At 41.5% G+C, this 19,646-nt stretch overlaps 2 protein-coding genes across 2 annotated transcripts; one reads left to right on the top strand and one right to left on the bottom strand.

Annotated features, from left to right (window-relative positions):
- Window positions 1-483: 483 nt before the first annotated feature.
- Window positions 484-8,580, bottom strand: ap4m1 (adaptor related protein complex 4 subunit mu 1). Its single transcript, XM_071338616.1, has 16 exons — window positions 8,358-8,580; window positions 8,134-8,195; window positions 7,923-8,008; window positions 7,704-7,810; window positions 7,329-7,425; window positions 7,055-7,165; window positions 6,804-6,884; window positions 6,601-6,663; window positions 4,551-4,617; window positions 4,341-4,394; window positions 3,795-3,901; window positions 3,579-3,670; window positions 3,336-3,380; window positions 3,042-3,092; window positions 2,780-2,897; window positions 484-1,221 (listed from the first exon to the last, which is right to left on the bottom strand). Exons 1-16 carry the CDS (start codon window positions 8,426-8,428, stop codon window positions 1,030-1,032), a joined length of 1,404 nt encoding a protein of 467 aa, XP_071194717.1. The 5' UTR covers window positions 8,429-8,580; the 3' UTR covers window positions 484-1,029.
- Window positions 8,581-8,794: 214 nt separating this feature from the next.
- LOC139537380 (transcription initiation factor TFIID subunit 9-like) lies at window positions 8,795-18,743 on the top strand. Its single transcript, XM_071338615.1, has 7 exons — window positions 8,795-8,924; window positions 9,473-9,554; window positions 9,682-9,818; window positions 9,916-10,050; window positions 10,165-10,246; window positions 10,451-10,561; window positions 18,394-18,743. The coding sequence occupies exons 1-7, from the start codon at window positions 8,820-8,822 to the stop codon at window positions 18,549-18,551; spliced, it is 810 nt and encodes a 269-aa protein (XP_071194716.1). The 5' UTR covers window positions 8,795-8,819; the 3' UTR covers window positions 18,552-18,743.
- The last annotated feature ends 903 nt before the right edge of the window (window positions 18,744-19,646 follow it).

Genomic DNA, 19,646 nt, shown 5'->3' with positions numbered 1-19,646 from the left:
TTTACTGAGGTGTTGCTTCCGTCTGGCCACTCTACCATAAAGACCCGATTGGTGGAGTGCTGCAAAGATGGTTGACCTTCTGGAAGGTTCTCCCATCTCCACAGAGGAACTCTGTCAGAGTGACCATCGGGTTCTTGGTCACCTCCCTAACCAAGGCCCTTCTCCCCCGATTGCTCAGTTTGGCCGGGCGGCCAGCTCTAGGAAGAGTCTTGGTGGTTCCAAACTTCTTCCATTTAAGAATGATGGAGGCCACTGTGTTCTTGGGGACTTTCAATGCAGCAGATGTTTTTTGGCACCCTTCCCCAAATCTGTCTCTCAACACAATCCTGTTTCGGAGCTCTACAGACAGAATTCCTTCGACCTCATGGCTTAGTTTTTGCTCTGACATGCACTGTCAACTATGGGATCTTACATAGACAGGTGTGTGCCTTTCCAAATCATGTCCAATCAATTGAATTTACCACAGATGGACTCAAGGCAAAGGGTGGCTACTTTGAAGAATCTCAAATATATTTTAATTTAACACTTTTTTGGTTACATATGTGTTATTTCATAGTTTGAGGTCATCACTATTATTCTACAATGTAGAAAATAGTTAAAATAAAGAAAAACCCTTGAATGAGTAGGTGTTTTGACTGGTACTGTATATATACACATACTTTTTATCTAGCTGTGGATCCCCTGCAGTACCTCTGCAGACCTCCAGGGGCTGGTCCTGGTTATTTGTATATTGATCCGGATTATCCCTGCATTACAGAAACTCAAAAGTGCTGAATATGTTTTTATGCACATTCATAGACTTTCCTGAATGATTTCCCATATGACATAATATAATGACAATAGTGAAATGTATGGGTAACTTTTTGATGTAGTAGATTTGTATTGGGTCACTCCACCATATACAGAATAAACATTTGATACAAAAGTCCCTTGACGTTTTCAGGCAGTCAAGATCAGGGTTCACATCTGCATTGAGAGTAAGCCAGAGTCTGACTGATCAATGGTGTGTGTATGTACTGTATGTCCGTATCAGATACGGATGGTATACGAGTCTGAATGGGTTACATAGCGGACCCAGCGTTGCGACGGTCCAGGCTGTATCGGGGACAGGCGGAGGAATCTAATTTGCAGTCCTGTGCAGGTGTACTTCGGCAGCTCAAAGCTCAGACTGACCGGTCCCACTTCCTGTAACGAGGCAGAGCTAAGGCCAGAGACCTCCAGCTGAATGTACAGAGAGAGAGGAAGTGGTCAGCATGTTAGACAACTTTGTATATGATTGACCATCTACTATTAGGGGCATATAATGCACTGGCAAAGTTACCACTAACGTACAAGACCAGTCAAAAGTTTGGACACACCTACTCATTCAAGGGTTTTTCTTTATTTGACTATTTTCTACATTGTAGAATAAATGTGAAGACATTAAAACTATGAAATAACACATATGGAATCATGTAGAAAGCAAAAAAGTGTAAAACAAATCAAAATCTATTTTATATTTGAGATTCTTCAAAGTAGCCCCCCTTTGCCTTAATGACAGCTTTGCACACACATGGTATTCTCTCACATGGTATTCTCTCAACCAGCGCATGCATTTCAATTAACAGGTATGCCTTGTTAAAAGTTAATTTGTGGAATTCCTTCTTAATGCATTTGAGCCAATCAGTTGTGTTGTGACAAGGTAGGGTTGGTATACAGAAGATAGCTCTATTTAGTAAAAGACCAAGTCCATATTATGGCAAGAACAGCTCAAATAAGCAAAGTGAACCAACAGTCCATCATTACTTTAAGACATGAATGTCAGTCAATCCGGAAAATTTCAAGAACTTTCTTCAAGTACAGTCGCAAAAACCATCAAGCGCTATGATAAAACTGGCTCTCATGAGGACCGCCACAGGAAAGGAAGATTAGTTAATTAGTTACCAGCCTCAGAAATTGCCAATTAACTGCACCTCAGATTGCAGCCCAAATAAATGCTTCACAGAGTTCAAGTAACAGACATCTCAACATCAACTGTTCAGAGGAGACTGCGTGAATCAGGCCTTCATGGTTTTTCAACAGGACAATGACCCAAAACACACCTCCAGGCTGTGTAAGGGCTATTTGACCAAGAAGAAGAGCGATGGAGTGCTGCATCAGATGACCTGGCCTCCACAATCACCCAACCTCAACCCAATTGAGATGGTTTGGGATGAGTTGGACCGCAGAGTGAAGGCAAAGCAGCCAACAAGTGCTCAGGATGTGAAAACTCTTTCAAGACAGTTGGAAAAACATTCCTCATGAAGCAGGTTGAGAGAATGCAGAGAGTGTGCAAAGCTGTCAATAAAGCAAAGGGTGGCTACTTTGAAGAATCTCAAATGTAAAATAAAATATATTTAGATTTGTTTCACACTTTTTTGGTTACTACATGATTCCATATGTGTTATTTCATACCTTTGATCTCTTCACTATTATTATACAATGTAGAAAATAGTACAAATAAAGAAAAACCGTTGAATGAATAGTTTTGTCCAAACTTTTGAATGGATCTGCATGTTAACCATTCGAAGCTGTCTGCATATGCATCCTTGCTCTATGCGAAATGTCTCATGGATTTTGAGAACCTGATCTGCACCTAACAATCTGATCTACAGCAAACACGTGTGCAAAGAGGTGATTCTTCCTGATTGATAAGAAGTTCCTGATATCATAATCATTGAAACTGACCTATTATATCCTCTCACTACCAGTATCTACTATTTCCATGTTTCCCATTGTTGTTCTGATTATGTTTAGTCACCTTGAACAGGGCGGAGAGCTGGGCTCCCCCAGGGAAGCGAGGGATCTCCCAATGGACAGCCTTGTTTTTTGGCTGCAGCTCAGCACTCTGGTCCGGGCTGCTCAACTCCTGAGAGAGACTGGAGAACAAAGAGGGTGAGAAAAGAGAGAGGAGGGGGAGCTTGTTATGTAGTGGGGGGGGGAGGGGGGGGGGGGTTACACATAGTGAGAGACAAAGCAAAAGATGGAGGGAACATGAGATAGAAAAAGGAGTTTCTTCTCACCGAAGCGAGCCCTTGGGTACCGGTATTGTAATAGAAACATTAATAGCAGCGCTGTAAGAGAAAAGAGATTGCCTCAGTGACAGAGGGACCTAAGTTGCAGCCCAGTCAGAGAAGGCAAGGACAATCACACTGACAGACTACATGATCATATGTTATTAAACTATTATAATGTGCATCATAAAACATGATAAAGTGTTCAATGACTACCACATATGCTCCATGCAAACTCTACATTCTCAACATACAGAAAATGCATATCAGCAAATAAGCATTTCCTGTTAATGGAGAACTGACCTCTTTGGGGGCAGGTCGCACCGCAGCTTCAGGTACATCAACAACCTACAGGGAAAGAACAAGTGTGTGTTGAGGGTGGTGGTTGGGTTGTTTAAAGACTTGATTTCCCAACACTCAAGTTAGTAAAATGGGGAAGTTAAAATGACTGTCATCAAGAGTAAGGGAAATCTGTGTGTTCTACATATTTTGAGATGGTTCTGGTAAAGGGTTCTCTACCCAAAATGAATGAACAGTGTTCTGTACCTGCCACCACTGTCCCTCTCTATAGAAGGGAATAGACGGAATGGAGGGGCTGTGGGCAGGTCATCACACAACTGGTATTGCATCACTGTTTGCTAGAGAACGAAAAGGTTTGTGAGAAACTGTGAGAGAGAATACATTTGTTTATGTAACAGTGAGATACAAGTATTGTTGTAGTGTTTGTGTGTGTGCATGTGATTTAGTAAATTCCATGAGCACCTCTCCTTGGCTGGGACACACTTTCAGGATTCTGTAGGTGTCAAACTCATCCAGCCTGACAGCCTGGTGGAAGCTGCACTCATCCACACGAACAGCTGCCCCATAACCTGAGAGGAGAGAGGGTGGGGGAAGGGAAATTACATTTGGAATATAGGGCAGAATCCTAATTTGAATAAAAGCAGAATCCTAATTTGAATAAAAGCAGATAGCAGACATTTGTGTAGTGCCTTGATGTCAATGAGAGAGCTGATCGAGAATGTGTGCAAATCTGAATCTATGGGAATTCAGCCCATAGTGACTGTGCTCTTCCACAACAAGGATACGAGTACAACTAAAGGTCAATAACATCCATTATGACAATCAATGCTGTGGCAGGGAATCATACGTTTTAATACAATGGCCTCATATTCATCTAATGCAGGATTTTACAGGAAGTGTAGTAATCATTCAGGTCACCCATACAGTCAGCACAGTGACTGCCAATCTTATAAAATTGACTAATCTAGCCAGTGAAGGATGTAGTATTTGCAAAGGGATGGTACCAACCGCTCAGCTGGGACTTTCCTATGCTGAACTCTTCATTCAGTCCAATCCGCATCTCTATCGACAGGGTGAGGAACAGAGAAGAGGGGGAAAGGGAGAGAAAGTGATGAGAATTTGGCATGGAGGAATTTGGATTTGTACTTGTCCTCTATTTACCGTGCCTCCTCTGGCAGCTTATCATTCAAAATGAAGACTTGAAACACGAAAGCTCACCTGAGCAACTTGGCATGTAACATTTCACTCTGATCTCTCCCTCAATGTCTGCCTTCATCAGAACTCCCTGGAGAACAGTGAGGGAATTTATTCCGTTCATGATCATTCAGCAATAACATCCTTATATACACTTACAGAAATATAAAACGCAAAATTATATTTCTGGTCTGGTACAGTTTTAAACATAAGTATCAAATGAAATTGCTTTTAGAGAGAGAAATGGAAAGGACAGACAGTAAGTATAGGTTAAAGTGCAACTCTGCCACTTTTCAAGCTCATATTCATGATCTCCAGCACCAAGCCAGAGATGTGAAAACGGCGCATTTCTACACCTTGTAGAAAAAATATATAACTTTAAGGTTCTACCCAATGACCTCATCAGAAGTTACAACAGTGATTTTCAAACACTATGAGATGTGCGCTGACTTGGGGAGCAAGAAACTCGTTACAGGTTTTGAAAATCACAATATTTTAAAACGTTTAATCCTACCCTGTGATATCACTAACTACGTTTCCCTCCACAGTTTATGTGAGTAAAGTCATATTGCGTAAAAAAATGCAGACAGAAAATTGTTTGTTATTTTTCAGTTTTTTTGTGAGAAATGGAGGTTGAAACACATTTAAAATGCAAATATTGATATAATAACCATCATATCGAAGTAAATTTAGTCACGTGATGATATGTGGTGTGTGTGGTCCTACTACGACTCGGGAAACCATGCAGTTTAGTAGGCTAGCGATTACTTCATGCCTTCTCCCGCTCTCCCTCTCTGGCGCTCGAGGGTGCCAGGCTGCTCTTCATTACGTACACCTGTCACCATCATTACGCGCATCAGCGCTTACTGGCCTCACCTGGACTCCTTCACTTTGTTAATCGCCGCCCCATCTATATCTGTCTGTTCCTCCGTTGGTTCCCCGTGTCAGCATTAATGTCATTATGTTTTCATGTCCAGACGCTGTCCTGTCCTGTTTCATGTCCGTTGTTAATTAAATGTTCACTCCCTGTACCTGCTACTCGTCTCCAGCGTCTGTCCTTACAGATTAACTAATTTATGATGAGCTTCACAGGGTGGTGAAAGTGCACGGTGATCTTGATGCTCCTTTCCAATAAATATCGAGGGTCTTATTCTGGTGACATGATGATCAATGCTTAACAAATAAAAATATTCTCACACTTATCCATAATAATCTCACCATGTAGACTAGCCTACCCGCACTGTATCTGCAAGCTGTTGGCTAGAGCCCACGTGCCAAGACCAGAGTAGTAGGCACATTTGCTATTGACAACTTAAGCGAAAAAGTTAATTTTGTGTGCACTACGTCATCACGCACTGACTTTTATCCGCAACATGTCAGTTTGGTAGAAACACGGCCTCCCGAGTGGCCCAGTGGTCTAAGGAAAAGCTGTGCCACTAGAGATTCTGGGTTCGAGTTCAGGCTCTGTCGCAGCCGGCCGCGACCGGGAGACCCATGGGGCAGCACACAATAGGGGAGGGTTTGGCTGGCAGGGATGTCCTTGTCCCATCGCGTGGCGGGCCAGGCATAGTGCACGCTGACACTGTCACCAGGTGTACAGTGTTTCCTCCGACACATTGGTGCGGCTGGCTTACGGGTTAAGTGGGCATTGTGTCAAGAAGCAGTGCTGCTTGGTTGGGTTGTGTTTCAGGGGACGGACAGCTCTCGACCTTCACCTCTCCCGAGTCTGTACAGGTGTTGCAGCGATGAGACAAGACTAACTACCAATTGGATACCACGAAATTGGGAAGAAAAAGGGGTAAAAAAAAAGAAATACAAACATTTGGTAGAAACACACCACTGGTGGGAAAATGCACATATTTTCTTTATGCATATTTTAGAATATTCACATGAAAATCTGTCGCCAATTGGATGGACACCTAGCTACAGAGCAGCGTTTTTTAAGGACCATTCTTCTTATCCTCTTAACTACAGATCACAGAAATGCGCCATTTTCACATATGTAGAGAGTTGCCCTTTAAGGAAGAGATACTGATCATATGCATGGCTCCACCATGTAATCAGTGATACTTACATTGGCACCAATGACTACAGACATCCTTTCAATCACATCCACAAATATCTCGTTTTTGCCTCCCTGAAGACAGAAGGGAAAAAACAAAGTGTTGAATACATATATATATACAAAGAATTCATACATATCTGTACATCTTCATCAATCAACACACTAGCACCTAGGAATAGCCCATAACATCCAGCAGTAGACGCATTCTTTACCTGTTCTCCTTGACTTGACACAATGGGCCGTGTGGCAGCTGCACTGGGGGCCACTTTATTCTGCTGGGTGTCTGCTCCAAACTGACCAGGAGGGAAAAGAAAGTGGAATAAAAGAGCTGAGTAAGTAGGGCTCAACATGATAATGTTAAAAAGCAGATAACCAGGAAATGTTAGCAAATGGGACCCAGTGCACTTATTTTCAGGGCAGCCCCAAGAGTCAGTGTGATTGTGACCATGCATTGGTGTCTTACCAGCCCCACGTTACTGAGGTCAAACAAGCTGAAGGGTTTGGAGCTGACCGCCTCAGTCTGGATGAAGTTCTTCAAGATATCAGTAGAGGTCGTCTGGATGTAACCAAAGTCCTGATGGGGATAAAGTGAGAGAAAGGTGGGACGAGAGAGAGGGAGGAAAATAGATGACAGTGGGAATAAGGAGGAACGGAGATAGGCACGGATAACCAGGACCAAAGATAGGGCCTTCAAAATGGCCTAAAGATGGATGCCAGAGGAGAGAGAGAATACTCACCACTACCTCATCCAACAGCTCATAAATGAGAGCAAAGTTCATCTGGACAGACTTCTCTGACAGACAACCACAGTAGTCCTTAACCAGGGCTGTTAATCTGTGACAGACAGTAAGCAAAACATTAACGCATGCACGCACGCACACACACACACACACACACACACACACACACACACACACACACACACACACACACACACACACACACACACACACACACACACACACACACACACACACACACACACACACACACACACACACGAGGCCAACCTGTAAATCAGGTTGTTGTGGAGAGACTGATGCACACCAAATGAGATATTAAATACACACAGAAAGCTACTTGTAGAATACATTCCTTACAGACACAATTACCTATTTAGGAACTCGATGATGGTGAAGGGAGAGGCATCAGCTTTCGTCGTGGCAACCCAATAGAGCCCTCCCTGTCTGATGTGAACAAAATGCAGCTCCTTGTGTTTCTGTGGGCAACCATGGAGGGAAATCACATTACTGTTTGAAACTATGATTATACCGTAATAGACGGCTGATCAAAACCCACACCATGCCTATTTGCCAAACCCTTCAACTTACCATTACAACTGGAGGCTGGTCACCAGTCAATGCAGTGACCATCTCATAGAATTTGTTGACAGCATCTTTTCCAGCTTCACCACGGACTGACAACTCAGGGTTAAGGCCATTCATTATTCACAGCATTTCCACTGACAACTCACTGGGAGAAATGCCTGAAGTTTAAGGATATGTGTAAAAGGGAAAGGTAAGCTATTATGATGTAGGATACAGTCTTTGTAGATGAGGTGATCTCCTTTGGAGGACAATATGAACACCTGGGATATCATCTTCCTAGAGGGAAATAAAAAACCAATGCATGTTAGTCGGTAACATCAACCTAAGTTAGCTCCAACTAACATTATAACGACCATGACATCGACAAACCTACTGTGGGCTCTGACTATCAAACATCAGCATTTCAAATGTTATTCAGTGTTTATGAGATTTACGTACCAGCAGCCAAAAAGCAATCTACTTAACGTTACTTGTCCAGGAATCGTGACTCCAATCGTGACTGCTTTCATACAGGATGGTTGCTTAGCTGCTTGATAATGCAAAATACCAAAATCCCTACGTTGACCGAAATGTAAACTCTTAAGAAGATAGTTATCACATTATTTGTAACTAGCTGGCTAGCTAGCCATCGTTTATTTACGCGTCAATTCTTATTTGGTGTTTGTTGACTGGCAGCTAAATCAACCTCGAGTTTCACAGCGCCACCTAGGGAGATTATTTCAGTTACTGCACTTTCAATTTCACAACAGCTAGAGTTGTATTTTTGCATCATAGAATAGCTAGCTATGTATTTTATTGGATCAATGCATTTACAGTAAATGTTTTTTTTTTTTAAGTCCCCAAATAATATACAATAAAGCTAAGTGTCATGAACGCGGTGAACCAGATGGTGGCGGTACTATGCATATTGATTTTATTTTAGTACGGCTGTGTGGAAGTGAATGCGCGGGGCAAGGGTCAAACGTGAAAATGGCTTCTCCGAAAACTGTTCCTAAAGATGCACAGGTAGGATATAACCGTTTAAGGTACAATTTCCTAAATGTCATAGTTCCATTAGTGTAGCTACAGTGGTGATGAGTGTTTAGTTAGATATCTATTATGACAGCTGAATTAAAGGTTCTAGTTTTTGCAGGATTGTGTCAAAGTTCGCTAGCCAGTGAGCTCGCTAACGTTAGCTAACTACGGTAACTAGCTAAGTACTTTAGCTAGCTTGTTATTTATTTGTCAGCTAGCTGACGTTAGAACTAGAAGAACAGACGCTCTTCATTTTAAATGTGCATTTTTAGAGTAGCTGTCCAGTAATATAACTCCATATCATTCTAACGTTGTTTTTGTGTAATGGCATCTACTTGCCTATTGGGAATGGTAACTAATAGTTAGCTTGTTAGTTAGCAGGGCAAGCTAACGTCAGCTGCTGACTGTTATTGTTGTAACTAGCTAGTGCAGTTGATGACAACACATGGACATGTTACTCTATTTCATGTTTGTCCATGCAGCCACACAGCATACTGCATTTCTTGCTTATTATGTGCTCATATTTTTCCATTGCAAAGGTTATGATCCAAATCCTCAAAGACATGGGGATAACAGAGTATGAGCCCAGAGTTATTAATCAAATGCTGGAATTTACCTACAGTAAGTATACATTCAACTCTCTCAGGTTAGTTATGCTCAGTGTGCAATATTGCATGTTTAGTAGTTACAAGACACCAATGTATCAAGACAATGAACAGCTGTCATTAAATATCATTTGATTTTACAGGATATGTGACAACTATTATCGAGGATGCCAAAATCTATGCAACACATGCCAAGAAGAACATTGTGGATGCTGACGACATAAGACTGGCGATCCAGTGTCGAATGGACCAGTCCTTCACCTCCCCACCACCACGAGATGTAAGATTTAATAGCAGTGCTAAGACAGACATGACATTTTTTTTCAGATGTTCATAAATTATCTAGACTAACTCCTGACAATGTTGTCTTTGTGTAGTTCCTGCTGGATGTAGCTAGGCAGAAGAACCAGACCCCTCTGCCCTTGATTAAGCCATACACTGGTCCACGCCTGCCCCCTGACCGTTACTGTCTTACTGCTCCTAACTACAGGCTTAAGTCCATACAGAAAAAGGTAGCCTCGTGTTCTGCTTTGAAGATTTTACTGCACTTGCAATCAATGTTTATTGTATTCTATTCCAGTATGTTCTCTTTTGTGAATCCTTCTGACTGTTCCTCTTCTGTGGAGGTGTCCTCATCTGCGGGGAGAATAACAGTGCCTCGCCTCAGTATAGGAGCTGTGTCCAGCAGGCCCAGCACGCCTACCCTTGGTGAGGGACCCTTTTGTGCAATCTATGTTTTCACTCATACCTTGTCATTTTATTACATGTTTTTTTTAACACACTGCTCCAAGTCCTTATTTGACAGTGGGATGTGGGTTTGCTTCCTGGTGTGCAGCCCTGTTGCTACCATATCTGTTGTATTTTCTGTTTCATTACAAAAACATTTACTCCTTCCTTCCTGCATGTTTCCAGGCACTCCCTCAGTGCAGTCAGTCACAACCAAAGTGGGGACGCCAGTGTCACTGTCGGGGCAGCGCTTCAGCGTTCAGATCCCATCCTCACAGACTGCAGCCTCCAAGTCCTGTAAGACTAACCTTCATTTCACAATGCTAACTTGCTTCAGATTGCTGGTGAAGGAGTCTACTGTAATCTTATGAATTTTATACTATGTATTAGAGGTCGACCGATTGTGATTTTTCAACGCCGATACCGATTATTGGAGGACAAAAAAGCCGATACCGATTTAATCGGCCGATTTATTTAAAAATAAAAATAAATATATATATATATCATACACACACACACACATTTTTGTAATAATGACAATTGCAACAATACTGAATGAACAATGAACACTTTTATTTTAACTTAATATAATACATAAATACACACACACACACACACACAGCTCTGAAGTGACAATGATACTGAAGAGTCTGCTTAGGAGACAAATACTCTCAACTGTTTGAATAAAAAGAGAGTTTAAGTTACCTGTGATGAATGTTGAAAACAAAAACTGTAATTTCTATATGCAGGAAATCCTATTTTAATAATGGGCATGGTAAGAATTGCCAACCAATGTGAGTGCGAGTCATAATTCCCATGACACCTTCTAGCAAAATCTGAAAAGCGGTTCCTTCACTTATTCCATAGGATATTTTTAGATTCACTTAAAATAAGGTCTGTGTTTCGTGTAGGCTTACACCACCTTGACAATTTTATAACTGTGTAGATATCCATAGGACAAGGTAACTCTGATCAATATTGGCTAAATATAAGCGAAGATAAAAAAAATTGTAGAGTGGATTTATGAAAATATGTAGACAAACGTTACCTTATCCTAGTGAGATTTACACGGGTATCAAAACGTTGAGGCGGTTTAAGCCTGCATGAAACACAGACCTTATTTGAAGTAGACTTAAGACATTCTCTATGGAAGACATGAACGGTAAAATAACGAAGGAACCCCTTTCAAGTTCAGCCGCAAGTTATTACAGGAATTATAACGCGTTGACTATTTCTCTCTAAACCATATACCTTTGACTAATCCGGAAACTATCACCTCGAAAACAAAACGTTTATTCCGTTCCGTATTTTATCTAACGGGTGGCATCCATGAGTCTAAATATACCTGTTACATTGCACAACCTTCAATGTTGTCATAATTACGTAAAATTCTGGCAAATTAGTTCGCAAAGAGCCAGGCGGCCCAAACTGTTGCATATACCCTGACTCTGCGTGCAATGAATGCAAGAGAAATGACACAATTTCAGCTGGTTAATATTGCCTGCTAACCTGGATTTCTTTTAGCTAAATATGCAGGTTTAAAAATATATACTTGTGTATTGATTTTAAGAAAGGCATTGATGTTTATGGTTAAGTACACATTGGAGCAATGACAGTCATTGATTGATTGTTTTTTATAAGATAAGTTTAATGCTAGCTAGCAACTTACCTTAGCTTACTGCATTCGCTAACAGGCAGGCTCTTCGTGGAGTGCAATGTAATCAGGTGTTAGAGCATTGGACTTGTTAACTGTAAGGTTGCAAGATTGGATCCACCGAGCTGACAAGGTTAAAAATCTCTTCTGCCCCTGAACGAGGCAGAACATTCCTAGGCCGTCATTGAAAATAAGAATGTGTTATTAACTGATTTGCCTAGTTAAATAAAGATTAAATAAAGGTGTAAAAAAATATATAAAAAATAAAAAATCGGCGCCCAAAAATACCGGTTTCCGATTGTTATGAAAACTTGAAATCGGCCCCGATTAATCGGTCGACCTCTACTATGTATTTACATTATTAGAGAATGTCGCCGGAGGAAATGGTGGCCGGTTTACGGGATCCTGACCAAATGTGCTATTTTGCGCAATCTCTTAATATTAACTTCTAACGAGTCAGAAACCCGGATCCGGGAGCACCCCCCACCAGTAAAAAAGCTGAATAGCATAGCTAGCATAGCGTCACAAGTAAATAGTAGCATCTAAATATCATTCAATCACAAGTCCAAGATACCAGATGAAAGATCCACTTCTTGTGAATCCAGCAATCATTTCTGATTTTTAAAATGTTTTACAGGGAAGACACAATATGTAAATCTATTAGCTAACCATGTTAGCAATAGACACCATTTTCTTTGTCCACCATTTTTTCTCTCCACCAGTAGCTATCACCAATTCGGCCAAATAAAGATATTGATAGCCACTAACCAAGAAAAAACCTCATCAGATGACAGTCTGATAACATATTTATTGTATAGGATAGTTTTTGTTAGAAAAATGTGCATATTTCAGGTAGAAATCATAGTTTACAATTGCACCCACCATCACAACTCGACTAGAATAAATACAGAGAGCAACGTGTATTACCAATTTACTCATCATAAAACATTTCTTAAAAATAGACAAAGCATAGCATTGGAAAGACACAGATCTTGTGAATTCAGACAATATTTCAGATGTTCTAAGTGTTTTACAGCGAAAACACAATAAATCGTTATATTAGCATACCACATGTGCAAACGTTACCCGAGCATTGATACAAGCCAAAGAGAGAGATAACGTAATCATCGCCAAAATGTATTAATTTTTTCACTAACCTTCTCAGAATTCTTCCGATGACACCCCTGTAACATCATATTACAACATACATATAGAGAGTGTTCAAAAATGTGCATATTTAGCCACAAAAAAACGTGGTTATAACATGACAATACTAGCAAAACTAGACTGAAAATGTCGGGCTCCATTTTGGACAGTGATCTGGCGTAATGAATAACTAATCGTAAACTTGACTAAAAAATATAGGGTGGACAGCAATCGAAAGACAAATTAGTTCTTAATGCAATCGCTGAATTACATTTCTAAAAATATCCTTAATGTGCAATACAGGGTTCGCCAAGCGAAGCTATACCAAAAAAAATGGCGGAATATGCGTATAACATTTTTCGACAGAACAACGATTTATCATCATAAATAGTTCTTACTGTGAGCTGTTCTTCCATCAGTATCTTGGGCAATGTATCCTTTCTTGGGTCTAATCTTCTTTTGGTCGAAAGCTGTCCTCTTGTCCGTCGAAATGCCCACTAACGTTCGACCGGGACCCCGAAACGTGCCCGGTGCTTCAATGTGCATCACAAAGCAATGCCTCAAAATCGCACTAAACGGATATAAATTGCTATAAAACGGTTAAAATTAACTACCTTATGATGTTTTTAACACCTATAACGAGTAAAAACATGACCGGCGATATATAAGTGGCTAAACCAACGCTTGGAAAGAGAGAGAGTCCGACGTCCATCTTGCGTGAGGCGCAGCAGGAAAAGAACGGTACATCCGGTCTTTTCTGTTTTATACTGGCCCTGATTGCGCAATCGACTCCATTCAAATTGTCACCTCTTACTGACATCTAGAGGAAGGCATGGGCAGTGTTTGTATCCTCATAGGATTTACAGGGACTTTAAAACTGACCTGGGACCAGAGGCCAAAATGTCTGAAATCTCACTCCATATCAGGAAAAGTGCTGTAGAATGAGTTCTGTTTCACTCAGAGACATAATTCAAACGGCTATAGAAACTAGAGAGTGTTTTCTATCCAATAATAACTATAATATGCATATTGTACGAGCAAGAATTGAGTATGAGGCAGTTTAATTTGGAGACGATAAATGCTAATGTAGAAACAGCACCCCCTATATTGAGAAAAGGTTAAAGAAGTTTCAAGGTTCTGCTCACCTGAGTTAGTATGGACTACAGATTATTATGGACTACAGATTATTATGAGGTATTCTATCTGAATTTTTTGTGGCTGTTTATTTACTGTCACAAACTGGTGCTGGCACTAAGACCTTAATCAGCGAGCTGTATAGGGCCATAAAAAAAACGGAAATCTGTTTGACCTAATTTCTACCAGCGCCCCGGTGCAGGGTAAGATGGCGCCGGAACAGAAGGTAGACGTGCTCCCAACTGATTGTTTTTTTGTTCGTTTATCTGCATTTGTAACGTATTTTTTTACTCTTTTTGTACATAATGTTGCTGCTACCGTCTCTTATGACCGAAAATAACTTCTAGACATCAGGACTGCGATTACTCACCACGAACTAGCAGAATCCTTTTTCTTGTTTCATAACTCTGACGAGCCCGAGGCGGAGGATATACAGCTCCCTCGGGAGCAGGCCCAGACCCCCGTGATCTGCGTGAAGAGGTGGCGGAGAAAGAGAGGCCGGAGAGCGGGCTGCCTTCCGAGAAGGCGATCGAATAAACCCCCACTTCCCTCAATTCTGCTAGCAAACGTGCAATATTTGGACAATAAAATCGACAAGTTACGGGGAAGATTAAACTACCAACGGGACATTAAAAACTGTAACATCTTATGCTTCACGGAGTCGTGGCTGAATGACGTCAATATCAACATACAGCTGGCTGGTTATATAATGTACCGGCAGGATAGAACAGCGGCGTCTGGTAAAACAACGACGGACTTTGTATTTTTGTAAATAACAGCTGGTGCACTATATCGAAGGAAGTCTCGAGCTATTGCTTGCCTGAGGTTGAGTATATCATGATCAGCTGTAGACCACACTACCTACCAAGAGAGTTCTCATCTGTATTCTTCGTAGCTCTTTACATACCACTTCAGTCAGAGGTTGGCACTAAGATAGCATTGAATGAGCTTTATTCCGCCATAATCAAACAAGAAAACGCCCACCCAGAGGCGGCGCTCCTAGTAGCCGGGGTCTTTAATGCAGGGAAACTTAAATAAGTTTTACCAGATTTCTATCAGCATGATAAATGTGCAACCAGAGGGAAAAGAACTCTGGACCACCTACAGTTGAAGTTGGAAGTTTACATACACTTAGGTTGGAGTCATTAAAACTCGTTTTTCAACCACTCCACAAATTTCTTGTTAAAACAAACTATAGTTTTGGCAAGTCGGTTAGTTTTCACAAGTCTGGTTCATCCTTGGGAGCAATTTCCAAATGCCTGAAGGTACCACGTTCATCTGTAAAAACAATAGTACGCAAGTATAAACACCATGGGACCATGCAGCTGTCATACCGCTCAAGAAGGAGACGCGTTCTGTCTCCTAGAGATGCACGTACTTTAGTGCGAAAAGTACAAGTCAATCCCAGAGCAACAGCAAAGGACCTTGTGAAGATGCTGGAGGAAACCGGTACAAAAGTACCTATATCCACAGTAAAACAAGTCCTATATCGACATAACCTGAAAGGCCGCTCAGCAAGGAAGAAGCCACTGCTCCAAACCCACCATTTTATTTTTAAAAAACAGACTACGGTTTGCAACTGCACATGGGGACAAAGATTGTACTTTTTTGAGAAATGTCCTCTGGTCTGATGAAACAAAAATAGAGCTGTTTGGCCATAATGACCATCATTATGTTTGGAGGAAAAAGGGGGAGGCTTGCAAGCCGAAGAAGACCATCCCAACCGTGAAGCACGGGGGTGGCAGCATCATGTTGTGGGGGTGCTTTGCTGCAGGAGAGACTGGTGCACTTGACAAAATAGATTGCATCATGAGGTGGGGAAATTATGTGGATGTATTGAAGCAACATCTCAAGACATCATTCAGGAAGTTAAAGCTTGGTCGCAAATGGGTCTTCCAAATGGACAATGACCACAAGCATACTTCCAAAGTTGTCAAAATGGCTTAAGGACAACAAAGTCAAGGTATTGGAGTAGCCATCACAAAGCCCTGACCTCAATCGTATAGAAAATGTGTGGGCAGAACTGAAAAACCTGACTCGGTTACACCAGCTCTGTCAGGAGGAATAGGCCAAAATTCACCCAACTTATTGTGGGGAGCTTGTGGAAGGCTACCCGAAACGTTTGACCCAAGTTAAACAATTTGAAGGCAATGCTACCAAATACTAATTGAGTGTATGTAAACTTCTGACCCACTGGGAATGTGATGAAAGAAATAAAAGCTGAAATAAATCACTCTCAACTATTATTCTGACATTTCACATTCTTAAAATAAAGTTGTGATCCTAACTGACCTAAGACAGGGAATTTTTACTAGGATTAAATGTCAGGAATTCTGAAACTGAGTTTAAATGTATTTGGCTAAGGTGTATGTAAACTTCCGACTTCAACACTGTACTCCACACACAGAGATGCATACAAAGCTCTCCCTCGCCCTCCATTTGGCAAACCTGACCATAATTCCATCCTCCTGATTCCTGCTTACAAGCAAATATTAAAGCAGGAACCACCAGATCAATAAAAGTGGTCAGATGAAGCAGATGCTAAGCTACAGGACTGTTTTGCTAGCACAGGCTGTAATATGTTCTGGGATTCTTCCAATGGCATTGAGGAGTACACCGCATCTGTCATTGGCTTCATCAATAAGTGCATTGATGACTTCACCCCCACAGTGACTGTACGTACATACCCCAACTAGAAGCCATGGATTACAGGCAGCATCCGCAGTGAGCTAAAGGCTGGAGCTGCCACTTTCAAGGAGCGGGACTCTAACCCGGAAGCTTATAAGAAATCCCGCTATGCCTTCCGACGAACCATCAAACAGGCAAAGCGTCAATACAGGACTAAGATCGAGTCGTACTGCACCGGCTCTGACGCTCGTTGGATGTGACGGGGCTTGCAAACCATTACAGACTACAAAGGGAAGCACAGCCGAGAGCTGCCCAGCGACACAAGCCTACCAGACGAGCTAAACTACTTCTATGCTCGCTTCGAGGCAAATAACACTTAAACTTGCATGATAGCAGCAGCTGTACCGGAAGACTGTGTGATCACGCTCTCCGCTGCCGATGTGAGTAACACAGGTCAACATTCACAAGGCCACAGGGCCAGATGGATTACCAGGGCGTGTACTGCGAGCATGCACTGACCAACTTGCAAGTTTCACTGACATTTTCAACCTTTCCCTGTCTGAGTCTGCAATACCTATATGTTTTAAGCAGACCACCATAGTGACTGTGCCCAAGAAGGTCAGAGACCTGGCAGTGTGGTGCCAGGACACCAACCTCTCCCTCATCGTGGGCAAGACAAAGGAGCTTATTGTGGACTACAGGAAACGGAGGGCCGAACACACCTGCATTTACGTCGGGGCTGTAGTGGAGAAGGTCAAGGGCTTAAAGTTCCTGTGTTTACATCACTAAGGACCTATCATAGTCCAAGCACACCAACACAGTCATGAAGCGGGCACGACAATGCCTCTCACCCTTAGGAGGCTGAAAAGATTTGGCATGGGAGTATCTTCACTTGCTGCATCACCACTTGGTATGGCAACTGTTCAGCATCCGACCACAAGGCACTACAGAGGGTAGTGCATACGGCCCAGAACATCACTGGGGCCGAACTCCCTACCATTCAGGACCTCTATACCAGGCGGTGTCAGAAGGCACTAAAAATGATTTACATTGACCTCCCATTTATTTATCTTAATTGTTTTGCACTGACTCCCTTGACTGGCACACTCACTAGACTCTATCCACACACAATACACTGACACTCCAACACACACAGTACATACAACACACAGACACACATGCTTATTGACACCACACACAGACACACTTTCACATATGCTGCTGCTACTCTGTTTATTCTATATTCTGATTACCTAGTCACTTTTACCCCTACCCCCATGATACTGTATTACCTCAACTACCTCGTACCCCTGCACATTGATTCTGTACTGGTACTCCTTGTATATACCCATTTTATTTTTAATATTTCATTTTTATTTGGCAAATATTTGTATTTTTTTCAACTGCAAAAGTCTACACCTGTTGTATTTGGCGCATGTGACCAATACGATTTAATTGAATTAAAGTCTCTCAGACGCTTCAATTCAGTAGTTTATTCACTGAATAAAATGTGCATTTTAAATGTTCATAATAAATCCTGATATTTTTGTCTTTTGTTTTCCGACAGCCACACCATCCACCCCAATGGTTCAAAATGTCCTCATCAACCCCTCCCTGATCGGATCCAAAAAGATCCTCATCACCACCAACATGGTGTCACAGAACTCGGCCAGCGAATCGCTGAAGAGGAAGCATGAAGACGACGATGACTATGATGCATTATGACCTCATGGATAATCTGATAAAGGAGTCAGCTAGATGAAATCAAGAGTGTGCTGTAAATATATTAGAAGGTAGTTTTGAGGTTAGCCAGCCAGCCTACAATTCCCCCATCATTGTTGTGGACATTTAGTAAGTGTAGTGTCATGCCTGTTTGCCACTAAATTTTGTATATAAAAATAAAAAAGTGTGAATAAATGTAGTCTATGAAATATATTTTATGGAACACTAGTTGGACACATTACCACAGTGCAGGATTTAGCTAGAAACAAAGTTTTATTTTTATTTATAAAGCTTGAAACTTCTAATGGGACTTAATGCAGAAAGCAAGATATGAGTGAATACAATAGGATTTTTACACTTCAGTCTGGGAATAGTTTAGAGGACTTGTTCCACTCAGTTGCTAATAGAGGGGGACGTCATCATCATCTGATGACATGATCTGATTATTTTTATTGGGAATATACACTTGAATATCAAAGCAGTAGACTTGTGCACTTTTTGTCATTGTCTTGAGATGAACAGTAAGAAACTGATTGTCCTGTCAACTTCCCCAGCTACTACAACAATCAGATATTGCACAGTAATAACTTGGAGTAACATAAGTATAGATGGACATATGGTTTAAATTCTTCTTAACTGGATGTATGGTCCAAGAAACGGACCAAATCAAAGTTTATTGGTCGCGCACACAGTTCTCCTTTTCCCAGTCTCTAATCCCCACGTCTCAAGATGACCACCATCATTCCTGTTCCCAAGAAATCTAAGACTACCTGCCACAATGATTACCACCCTTTGAAAGGCTGGTTATGGCACACATAAACTCCAACATCCCAGACACCCTAGACCAGGGATCATCAACTAGATTCAGTCATGGGCCAATTTTTTTATTGAGTGGATGTTCAGGGGACTGGAACATAATTGCAAATAATATGTACTGCAAATTAACCGCAGGAAGCCCAAACAGGTCTATTTGACTAAAACAATTTCTTGCTTACTGTATAGGATCACATACACTGAGTGTACAAAACATTAGTAACACCTTCCTAATGTTGAGTTGCACCCCCTTCTGCCCTCAGAACAGCCAGAATTCATCAAGGC

The sequence above is a fragment of the Salvelinus alpinus genome, chromosome 13 (assembly GCF_045679555.1).
Source record: "Salvelinus alpinus chromosome 13, SLU_Salpinus.1, whole genome shotgun sequence".
In the NCBI taxonomy this organism is placed as follows: Eukaryota; Metazoa; Chordata; class Actinopteri; order Salmoniformes; family Salmonidae; genus Salvelinus; species Salvelinus alpinus.
Note: the sequence above shows the minus strand (reverse complement) of the source record. Positions and strands in the feature narration are given on the sequence as shown.

Bases quoted from the DNA above. Each gene is read 5' to 3' on its own strand.
- LOC139537380 (XM_071338615.1), top strand. From the start codon at position 8,820: ATGCATATTGATTTTATTTTAGTACGGCTGTGTGGAAGTGAATGCGCG. The intron at 9,555-9,681 runs GTAAGTATACAT...TTGATTTTACAG, and splicing joins AATGCTGGAATTTACCTACA to GATATGTGACAACTATTATC. The intron at 9,819-9,915 runs GTAAGATTTAAT...GTCTTTGTGTAG, and splicing joins CCTCCCCACCACCACGAGAT to TTCCTGCTGGATGTAGCTAG.
- ap4m1 (XM_071338616.1), bottom strand. From the start codon at position 8,428: ATGAAAGCAGTCACGATTGGAGTCACGATTCCTGGACAAGTAACGTTA. The intron at 3,902-4,340 runs GTTGGTACCATC...CTCTCCTCTCAG, and splicing joins AGGAAAGTCCCAGCTGAGCG to GTTATGGGGCAGCTGTTCGT. The intron at 2,898-3,041 runs GTGAGAAGAAAC...TTTGTTCTCCAG, and splicing joins GTACCCAAGGGCTCGCTTCG to TCTCTCTCAGGAGTTGAGCA.